This window comes from Myxine glutinosa, unplaced genomic scaffold, assembly GCF_964187855.1.
Source record: "Myxine glutinosa unplaced genomic scaffold, kmMyxGlut1.1 SCAFFOLD_306, whole genome shotgun sequence".
NCBI lineage: Eukaryota > Metazoa > Chordata > Myxini > Myxiniformes > Myxinidae > Myxine > Myxine glutinosa.
Window position 1 is genome coordinate 161280 of NW_027616431.1, and position 11399 is coordinate 172678.

An 11399-nucleotide genomic window follows, 5' to 3' on the forward strand; every position below is an offset into this window, starting at 1 on the left:
CTGCGACGATGTACCAGGCACTTGTTCGCTTTCACGTCCTTCACAGCAAATAGGAAGACAACAATGCATCCACGAGCCTTCAGCATACAAACACGTGTCGCAGCACACAGGGCATTGCCATGAAACAACAACAGGAAACACTAACTAATTCTTTCAATCACTTACCATCCCGTCCATGCAGCACTTTCAGCCTCTTCCCAATGAACATACAACACCGTCCCACCGACATTGCCGTTTCCCCTGCCCGCAGCAAATACGGCAATCGTGTGATTTGACAGGACAACAAGACCTCCACGTCGGAACCGTCCTCGGATGAATTGCGCCCTGGCGAAGGCGCACCTGAACCCCTAGCGATGCCCTTGGCGTTCCCCTGCACCTTCGCCACCTCAGCAACGGCAGGGACGTCCACCTGCGCCCCGACTTTGCACGTCTTGGCCCTGCTTCCACGGCTAACATGCAAACGTGAACTTGGCCCGGCTTCCTCGGCACACCCCCTCACCCCAGCCATAAGCACCTGATACCGCTCGTCCTTCACCTAATAACAAATGCAAACGTCAATGAAAATGCAGAACACGTCCAAATTAATGCAAACATCCGTGCATCCACCGATCCTTCCCGTCCGTCCGTCCATCCAAGCACACACTGAATACATGCCATAAATATGACACGCACCCACGCACATAATCATCAACAACAATAACTCACCGTCAGCCCATGCGCCGCTTTAAGATGCTTGTCAACCCTGTCGACAGCCCTCACACACCCGTCCACAGGGCACTTCTTAGTTCCCCGAAACCTAACACCAAAGTTTCAACGATAAACATGACGCCTCCCAATACATATGCTCCCAAGGAACACATGCACACAACGATTAAATAAAAACCAACGACAAACGCTAACCCCGACGTACGAACACGCACAACTACACGTACCTGCATGCCATGACCATTAAACGCAAACAGTTTCTTCAAACGTCCTCTTTTCAAAACACCAAATGAGTGACCAAATGACTAAGTGACCACAAACAATCCACTAAGTCAAATGCGCACCACCAAACTAAATGGTCTCTCACAGGCGTAGCATGTGCGACAAAACAACAACATGCCAAGTACACATGACATTACCCGTAGCCTTATGCACTTTGCCACGCCCATTAGACTGCACGGTCAAAAACTTTGCAACCACCTTTTCCTTGAAACGCTGAGAATCCTCCCACTGCGTGCCTCGTCACACGACAAATCATCATGGACACGCAAATGTCGCTCCATCCCTCCACATTGCCGTGCAACAGGACCCCAAAATTCCTTGCTTCTTTGTCTGAGGAGCAAAACACAGACACATGGACAAACCATTTATTACCGACACGTCCACTCAACATAACTACATCGCGCACGCACGCACGCACGCACGCACGCACGCACGCACGCACCACTCCCTTGACAAACGCAAAACCAATGAATGCACAAAAATTTCCCCTTGCCAAAATCCAATCCTACCAAAAAAAACACCCGACTCCAAGTCCACGCACAACCACGACGACGTCGACGACTACGACCCCCTTTTATCAGGTCACGGAAACAATCAGACCACGCACGACATCATAACATGTTAGACCAGCTCATTGCAAAGATCACACCGTGCATTATATTATAATATGTGAGATCACGTCACTCAAAAGAATCAAACCGCCCACGACACCAAAACATGGTACACCAGCTCATTAAAAAGAGCAGAACGTGCATTACATTATACAATATCACATCAAGTCATTCAAAAGACCAGGCCCTACACGACATGATAACATCTTCGTTGCAATTCGACACCTACCAAATTTCTTGTGTACACAAACCGTGACGAAACGACTGCCTTCACAAGCGCTACCTCACTGCTTAGTCAAGGACCACAACCCGAACTTCTCCCTTTCAGTTTCCTATGAAACACCAGGAGCTACTTACAAAACGTCCCTACGAGAATTCACACGTCACCTACTCACCGGAACCCAAGCTATCATTATCAACGCAATATTTGTCCTTACATACAGCACAATAGACCTTCGCTCACTTCTGAAAGTAAACCTGCCCTCAGGGACGTCAGCATTCCTCAAAATTTCTTCATTTACTCTTATAAACACCATTAGCAAGTTGTAAAAATATGACCATACCTGCACGTGCTTTATAATATAAGATATATATCCTTCCTGTTGAAACCAGGAAACCAAAAACCAGGCAAACGCCATGATAACGATAACCTATTCGTACACGTTTTCACTGCGGGCAAAAACGCCTTGGGAAAATGGGATATTACTAGTATTCTTATTATTTTGTAGTAACATTAACAATACAGGATCATTAATTTTGTTTGAAAAAGCGTCTTTGGAAAAACGCCACGATGAAGCTAACAAAAATATGGCTGGACACCTCACCACGCACATATTTCCGGCCATCGCGGGGAAAACCCCCTCGGATGAAAAACCCCCGTCGCCGATGACATAAAAGGATTGCACTACAACCACCGTTCATTATGTAACCCTCGTTCATTCAGTGTAATTTTTTTCAACATCACACAAACAAGACAAAAGTCATTTTCACTATGACGATTAACGAACACTTATTCTCGTTTATGCTGCTAACCCTTAATTCAAAAGCGGGTGGGCACAAAACAAAGAAAGAAAGGAAGGAAAAAAAACCCATTAAACAACAACCAACAAGGAACACTTCAACTCCAACTCCAACTCCAACAGCGGCACAGCGCCCACACCAACATTCCTCAGGACACAGGCCCAGCGATTCGAGTACTTCGTCCATACCTTCAAACAAACAACATGCCTCTGAAAGTAAGTTGATCCTTTCCTGACCTTTTACGCAATGCTGATAATGCAATCTTTTCCTCAAAATTCGTGCAGCAAACCAACATGCGTTGACGTGTGCACCCGACAAAGTCTTCGGCGCTATTGCTTCCGAGAGGCCTACACTTACACGCCATGGGCCACGCGCTGCGCGCTGCGCGCTGCGCGCTGCGCGCTTTGTCCCCATTAACAAGTCCATTCACCACGTCGCTTTCACGTTTCCTTATCAGGACAAAGACATGCAGCTTGCCCGTCATCTAATACAACAACTCAAAGAGCAGCAACACCTCTTCACCTATGTCAAAGATAGGTATACCCGAATTGAAAAATGGTACGCTGACAAGCGCGCCACCGCTCAACCTCCACCTGACGGTGAGCAAACCATTAGCAAGTGCAACAGCAATTACATTTATCCTGCCTTGGTTGTCATGGTTATATGCAATGAATTATTACATACCTATTTACAGTGCAACTATTGAAAGAATACATGCGGTATATGTGTGGCACATTCGCCAACGCCAAAAAACGAGAAAACACCAACACCACCATTGCCCATGTACGCCTATTCCTGCGCCATATGGCGGGCAAACAGGACATAGGCACCTCGATGCTCTTCTTGCAGGAAACCACCAAAATGCGCTCGTAAGTATGCATAAACCCAATGTGTTATAAATGTTCATCTTTCATTAATCATACACTTTCAAAAATCCCCCCTTGCCCCTCCCCCTACCCTCCTAAACTCCCCCGGTGACCCTCCCCTCCTAAACTCCCACCTTGCCCCTCCCCCTTCAAAACTGCCCCCCCCCAACCCCTTCCCTTTCGAATCTCCGCCCAACCATCCCGCCTGGCTCCTCCCACCCCTCCCGCCTCCTTCTCAAAGCTGCCTCCTCCCCACTTCTTCTCCCTTCTATGTCATACCTCCACCTCCCCGAACCTTCTACTTGCCTCCTCCGCCTCCTCCGCCTCCGCCTCCTCCTCCTCCTCCTCCTCCTCCTCCTCCTCCTCCTCCTCCTCCTCCTCCTCCTCCTCCTCCTCCTCCTCCTCCTCCACCTCCTCCACCTCCTCCTCCTCCTCCTCCTCACCAAACAACCCCTCAGACAACCCGTCACTGTGCCTCATGCCATCACCATCAAACCTTTCATCCTCCTCATCCTTCCCTTTCTTGTAACTCTTCTGTAATCTCTGACACTATCAATTGCTCTTCCTACCTCCCCCTGTCATCCTTCATCGGACCATACGCCTCCCCTACCCTATACTATACTATACTATACTATACTATACTGCACCCAATGGTCCCCCTCTCTCCTCATTAACGATATGCACCTCAAACCCGATTGATCTCGACATTCGGGTTGCTTCTCACAATCCAGACTTCATCTGCCTAACGGAAAATTACCTCCTTCACCATGTCTGTGATTCCTTAACATCTCTTCCTGGTTACTCCCTCCTCAGCTACGATACACCTGAGCCTCGTCCTGGTGGTAAGTTGCCTATCTTTATCAAAAACCTCTTCCTCACGCTCCTTGCACTACCCTCTCTCCACCCCACCCCCAGGAATACCTCTGCCTATGGGTTCCTCTCCGCTCCAACCCTTTGTTCATATCTCTCCTGTACCGTCCTTCAAAGAGTGATGACTCCATTTTCATTTACCCGTCGGATAACATCGAACAACTTCTATCAACTCATCCAAACTCTTTCTTCCTCATATGTGGCGACTTCAACTATCATCATGCCAGCTGGCTGGGTGTGCGTTCCTCTCTCACCAGCCATGGCACCTCAGCACAGGATTTCTTCGACTCATTGGGACTGACACAATCTCTCAATTTCCCGACCCGGATCTCAGTCAATGTAGTATGTTCTCCTCTGCACTTCCTTATGACTAACTTCCCTGTAAATGTCTCCTGCTCTTCTTGTACTCCAATCGCTTCTTCTGATCATGTACTTGTGAAAGTCGACATCTCTCTGGCCATTCTCAGAGCCTCCTCACCACCGACGAGTCTCCCATCTCTACTGCCTCTGACATCAATTCTTCCAAAGCAAGGAGCTCTTTTTTTTCTCGTCTCGTCTCGTCTCGTCTCGTCTCGTCTCGTCTCGTCTCGTCTCGTCTCGTCCTCGGGTGTCTTACCTTTCCTCCCGTCCATGGTACACTGAATTTTGCCTTCAGGCAATTGCCCTGAAGCAACTTGCATTTGCCTCATGAAATACACATCCAACTGAAGGCAATCTCAGTTCCTTCCCCCAAGCTCGGAACAAATGTGTGTCTACCCTGAGGAGTACCAGGAAGCACCATCTCTCCACACTTAAGATTGAACTCTCAAACCTGTCTCCTTCCTCCGAATGCTGCCGACGTCTGGGCAAATCGGTTTCTCTTATTTCTTCCCCCACCGCCATCCCCTCCCTTACCTCAAATGGCTACACAGTTGACACCGACACGTGACAACGCCTAATGCCTCAACTCTGTCTCTGCCTCAAAATCTTGTGTCCCAACCCCATCTCTCTCTGTTCCCACCTATCCCAGTCGAACCCAACTGCTCCTGGACTCTGTGTCCTTGTCACCTCACAAGGTGCACCAGTTTTTTTTTTTTGCCCAACCTCAACTCGGATTCGGCAACTAGACCACACGGCATCACCCCCACGGCTCCTAAAATCCTCCTCTGCGGCTCTAGGTCACCCTCTCTCTGTTCTTGTCACCCTCTCTTTTGCTCAAATTCATCTGCCACCATCTTGAAAATCAGCCAACATTAATGCTTTACACAAAAAAAAGGGTGCAAAAACAGATCCTTCCAACTACAGACCAATCAGCCTGCTTCCAATTATCAGCAAAGTCATGGGATCCATCATTGCTTCGCATATCAAATCCTTCCTCTTCTCCAATAGCTTCATCTCTGATCATCAATTTGGATTCATACCAGGTCATGATACTCTGGACATGTTGCTTCTGCCGTCTCAACAATGAATGAAGGTCCTCAATGCCAAACAACACATCAGACCTGTCTCACGTGTCTCACGTGACATATCACGTGCCTTCGATACGTTCTGGCACCCAGCTCTGCTCACCAAACTCTCCTCCGATGGTATCCATAAAAATCTCCACTCATGCCTTGCACACTTCCTCTCTGGTCATAGACAACGTGTGGCCCTCAATAGATTTCTCTCATGTCGCCTTCCTGTTCTGCCTGGAATTCCCCAAGGTAGTGTTCTGTGCCCTGTGTTATTTCAGGTCTTCATCAACGATCTCTCCGACTCTCTGGAAAATCCTCTCCATCTCTTGGCTGATGACTCCACTATCTGCCGCTCCAATGCTCATGCCTCAGATCGACAGTCTACACACTCGTCACTCTCTGCAGACCTGCACAAAATCACAGACTCATCAAACAAGTGGAACATGTCTTTCAATCCTCACAAATGTCACACTCTTACAATGTCTCTCCGAAAGGACCGAAGGCAAAAACCCTCTCATCTACTTTCTCAACAATCCTCTGCAACAACTTCTGTCGCTCAAGCTTTTGTGTCTCACTATCTGCCATGATCTTTCTTGGGAAAAGCACATTTCCAAGCTGCCCCCCAAAGCCAGTCACCCACTAGCAATCCTCAGTCGTGCTAAGTCCTTCCTTGACACACCTGACCTCCTGAACTCCTGAACTCCTCACCACATACAACGCTTTCATCCACAGCCCAATGCAATACTGTCCCCCCCCCCCCCCCCCTCTGGGCCGATGCTCCTGCCTCACACCCACCTCGAAATCCACGCTCTTGAAACCAAACCGTTCAGAATCATTGCAATCTCCTGCGATGAACTTAACTCCGAGGGCCTTTCACTCACTCACTCACTCACCGCAAACAGGTTGCTGATCTTTCTGCCTTCTACCGACTCCTCTCCGCCCTTGCTCCCCCAGCTCTCTCTCAGCTCTGTCCCCCAAATATTCCTTCGTGTCGCACAACATCTGCCTGCAACCCTCTTATGTTTAAATTGCCAAAATCTAGGCTCCCTGCTCACGTTCACTCTTTCATTCCCCTCTTCTCCCGCCTGTGAAACAAACTCCCCCACTCCCTTCAGGTCTTTAAAACAGCTGTTCACCACCATCTCTTATCTTATCTTATCTTATCTTATCTTATCTTATATCTTCCCCCATCCAAAACCTTGATCGTTTCTACCCCCGCTGATTCACCCCAGATGCACCGTTTTTTCGGTTTTTTGTTTTTTAATTCCAACCTCTTTCCTACAAGTCCTTACAGGCTTCATATGTTTTGCACCTCTCCCACCTCCCCCCAAGCCCTCCCCCCTCACACATTTCTCGGCATGTCCCTGCTCTCAAATGTTCTGTTTGTCTCCTTCCCCCTGTCTCTCCCCATCTTGTCTACCGCTGCCCTTATTCTACGTTTTGTGTTTCATGTGTCGCTTTCACATTTCTGTGTGATTAATGTTACCTCTTTCGCGAGCCTCCATCTTGTATCGGGAAAAAAAAAAAAGAAACAAGAAAAAAGAAAAAAGAAAAATCGTCGTCCTCAGGATCGCGCATATGACATCATTCACAACGTAGCACCCGCGAACAACTCACCCGATGCACGTCCCTCGCATTTGCAACCACCAATGAACACCCCACACATGCACATTGCCCAAAATATATCGTGCACACCACCACCACCACCACCACCACCACCACCACCACCACCACCACCACCACCACCACCACCACCACCACCACCAACCTAACAACAATGACAACCCTAACGAAAACGATACCCCAAAACCCTAACCGTCACATCAACATTAATGATGACAACGATGCTAATAATGATAACAACAATAGCAATTGCTTCACTTAGTGCTTGCGTTACTTTTACTTGTCCTTTTATTGATGACATTGCTTTTATTGTTTCACTTGCTCGTTTGGTTAAATGCCCTTCCAATACTTTCACGTCTTTAGATGGTTCGACACCTTACGAAGCTCCGGCAAGAAACCATCCACGATAAAGAATCATCTCTCCTCGCTGAGCTCTTTCATGAAATTTTTAAAAGCGGCACAATTTCCCCGAGTCAAATTGACGAGCCAAAATTTCGACCACATTGTCTTCATGATCTCGGCTTTTCAAAGAGAAATGAATCCTCATGTCAGAGTCCAACACCAACAGCGCCTGGAAGATGCACGAGGTAAGAAACATCACCCAAAACGTACGCGTAACCTATTCCTCCATCCATCTCAGGTAACGATCCTTTGCTTTCATGACAAATGATATACCCAAGCACACCGCCAACAAATAATGATACCTCTTTTGATTCCTTTTCACAGACAAATTGATTTCCAAACATGAACTGCGAACAATAGTGCAAAAAAGCACAATGAAAATCCCTCAACTTCTTGGTAAGTGATGACGACCCTAGCAAATACATTTGCCCAAACATTTCTGTACACTCACTTATTCCTCCTACAAGTCACATGGACGACAACCAACCATGCCAACCTACCTAAGCCTAACGTGACACACATCAATTGTTATTGCTGACGCTATCCCTTTCATTTTTTTTTTTCAGACCAAATCAAAAGCAACCCCAAAAAACCAGCACGCAACATTGTCCGAATAATCGGACTGTTATGTGCCCGGCTGCTCATCAAAAACGGCCACAGAAAAGGCGTCATGACAAACATGACCCTGGACAACTTCCGCAACGCCACAAGGAAAGGCCCATCACGATTCATCCACGTAAGCATACGGTGTGCATTGTCCAAGCCGAACTGCATTTCATCACCTAAACAAACTAAGCCGTATCCACAGGACATTGTTATTGCAATAATGCAACGACATTCATACCGTCACAACACTTCCTTTCCAAATCAAGGCACATAAAATGTGTTCGAAATTTCTAACAATGCACAACAAAGGAACACTCCCTCAACAACCAACTACGTCTGTCACACACACATCACATCGTCCAATCACGTCTTATAAAAGTGTACTGCACCACCGACACGATCCTTCCCAATTTAATTTGCAGGTTCCCGAACACAAAACCGCTGCCCACTTCGGCAGGGCCACGGTCACGTTGAGTAGCCAAGACCACAAATTCATGTGCATCTTTGCAAACATCAGACAAAACTTACCGGGATTCAGAGACCAAAAACAACAGACCTTCTTTTTCAATAGCAGAGGAAACCCTTGCAAAAATATGTCGAACCTCTTAAGGGCAGCATCACAAACCCTGGGAATGAAGACCACTTTGACGGCAGGTGCAATACGTACGTCCATTGCCACGCACGTAAGTACAACACCTTGTGTTACACAATTACCCATACACCATACACCATACACCATACACCATACACCATACACCATACACCATACACCATACACCATACACCATACACCATACACCATGCCATGATCGCAGTTCCACTACTCTCACATGCATGCGCAGTTGCGCACTTTCCCTTTCCCTATTGTCAACACCGATCGTCACTAAGGTGTACACTGCAAAAAGGATTTTCATCCTTCCATCTGCAAATCTTTTCATGCCACCCCTTCTCTTCCTTACACCTAGGTGACGAGCAACATCAACGAAAATAAAGCCAAGAACGTGGCACACCACATGTGCCACTCACGTGCCACTCAACAGCGCCACTACATCGTCCACAATGACGACGAACACCTGACGGCGTGTTCCACAATCCAACAACAACTGCGACTGTAAGCGAGCAATAAAAACAACTCACCGATCCGACACACAATGTACGACTACCCCTTTGCTTTTATTCCAAATAAACCTAACTACAACTGCCACTTAAAAACTACTGCAATTGATGACCCCTTTACTCCACCTACCCACATTCATTAAACATCCTTTGTTTGTGTTATCCTACCGCACAACCCCCTGGGACACACACACACACACACACACACACACACACACACACACACACACACACACACACACACACACACACACACACACACACACACACACACACACACACACACACACACACACACACACACACACACACACAATTATGACATCAAAATTTAAACATGTATATATATTATATTACGAGTCAGTATTGCTTGTTGTTATGCATGTGCGACGTCAAATAAATTGCTGACACAAAAACCATTGCTTTTTTTCCTCAGGTGTACAACATATAAAACTAGTCCAAATATCCCGTCATTGCACCATCCGGCACGCCCATTTTAGGTCGTACGTGCTAAACCTCAAAACCAAAAACCCCAAAAAATCTAATAAATGCCCATTGCACAATTCAAAAATAAACGACAGTTCTCACACATTTCCGGTGTACGTGTATTCCTCAGTATTTCGAACACTCCCCACAAATCACTGTGCTCCACATATATTACCTGCAACTTTCACATTTCAAACACAGGCGAATAAACGCTATGCTACCTTGCTGTTCCCAGGTTGTATATTCCTCCAAAACCCATGGATGTCCACGAAAGTGCAAATGGCAGCCCATTGTTGCAGTGCAAAAACGAGGTATCCCTGCAAAATTAGACCGCAAATTAGACCGTTGACGACAACAACCAAGGCTCAAATCAAGTACATGCAATTGCAATTCAAAGTCAGAGTCGAAACCAAGATCACTACAATTCCAAAAAAAATCCATTACATACCCATATCAGAGTCTCCCTCATCCTCGTGTCCTGTGTTACAACAACCAACCCCATCAAACCACACATTCGACCAAACCGACTTTATTCATAGGTCACAACAAACAACATCTATTTCTATACATAAACAAAGCCAAAACAACTCACCAAGCCGAGTAGAGAACCCCATATGAAGCCAGCACGACTTCAAATACTAGTCAGGCACGCCTACAGCATACTCCTCCTTATAAAGGATGCTGTGAACCGACTTGCTGATCCCTTCCTTACCCACAACCAATCACAGCCCTCATACCCATGAGCCAAACCACTTGTTCTAATTCGGAGGGGGTGCACAGCACAACGGTTGACAAACCACTCGTTCTAACTCGGGCAGGCTTCAAGGAAAAATAAAAGAAAGGTCACACACCATAACACCTCGTATTGCGGTTGCTATGTTTATCAATAAATCTCCTCCTCATCCGGATTGTCTTCCTACTGACACTCACGTCGTGGAATTTGAATAATTAAATAAATGAAATGTTAATAATCCAATGCCCTCACCAAATCCAAATATTTATGCACATGTTATTACCCGACGCATTTCACCTGTTACATTAAACATAGACACCGGAAGAAAAACGTCATCAATATGACGTCACAAAATACACCAACATACATCGAATATATATATTATATAGCCTTTCAAATGATCTTTGTACACCTTATAAGAAATAAATTCATATCGTTACGGTGTCTGACCATTCTTTTATTCTTCCTACCACCCCCCTCCCCATTTGAGTTCAACCAAATGGTTTGGCCCATGCCTATAAAGCCGATGATTGCCTGCGGCTGCAAGTGCAAACGCAGCACACCTGCCACCAACCTGATTCCAAAGAAAGAAAGAAAGAAAGAAACAAACAAACAAAGACAGACGTAGAGTGGCCATTTTTGACGA

General features: G+C 46.5%; 1 protein-coding gene across 1 annotated transcript; it reads left to right on the forward strand.

The window, feature by feature from the left end:
• The first annotated feature begins 2234 nt into the window (after nt 1-2234).
• LOC137413800 (uncharacterized) lies at nt 2235-9626 on the forward strand. The gene is made up of 9 exons (XM_078768740.1): nt 2235-2306; nt 2645-2833; nt 3076-3217; nt 3313-3487; nt 7774-7997; nt 8137-8208; nt 8379-8548; nt 8841-9101; nt 9384-9626. The coding sequence occupies exons 1-9, from the start codon at nt 2235-2237 to the stop codon at nt 9531-9533; spliced, it is 1455 nt and encodes a 484-aa protein (XP_078624866.1). The 3' UTR covers nt 9534-9626.
• The last annotated feature ends 1773 nt before the right edge of the window (nt 9627-11399 follow it).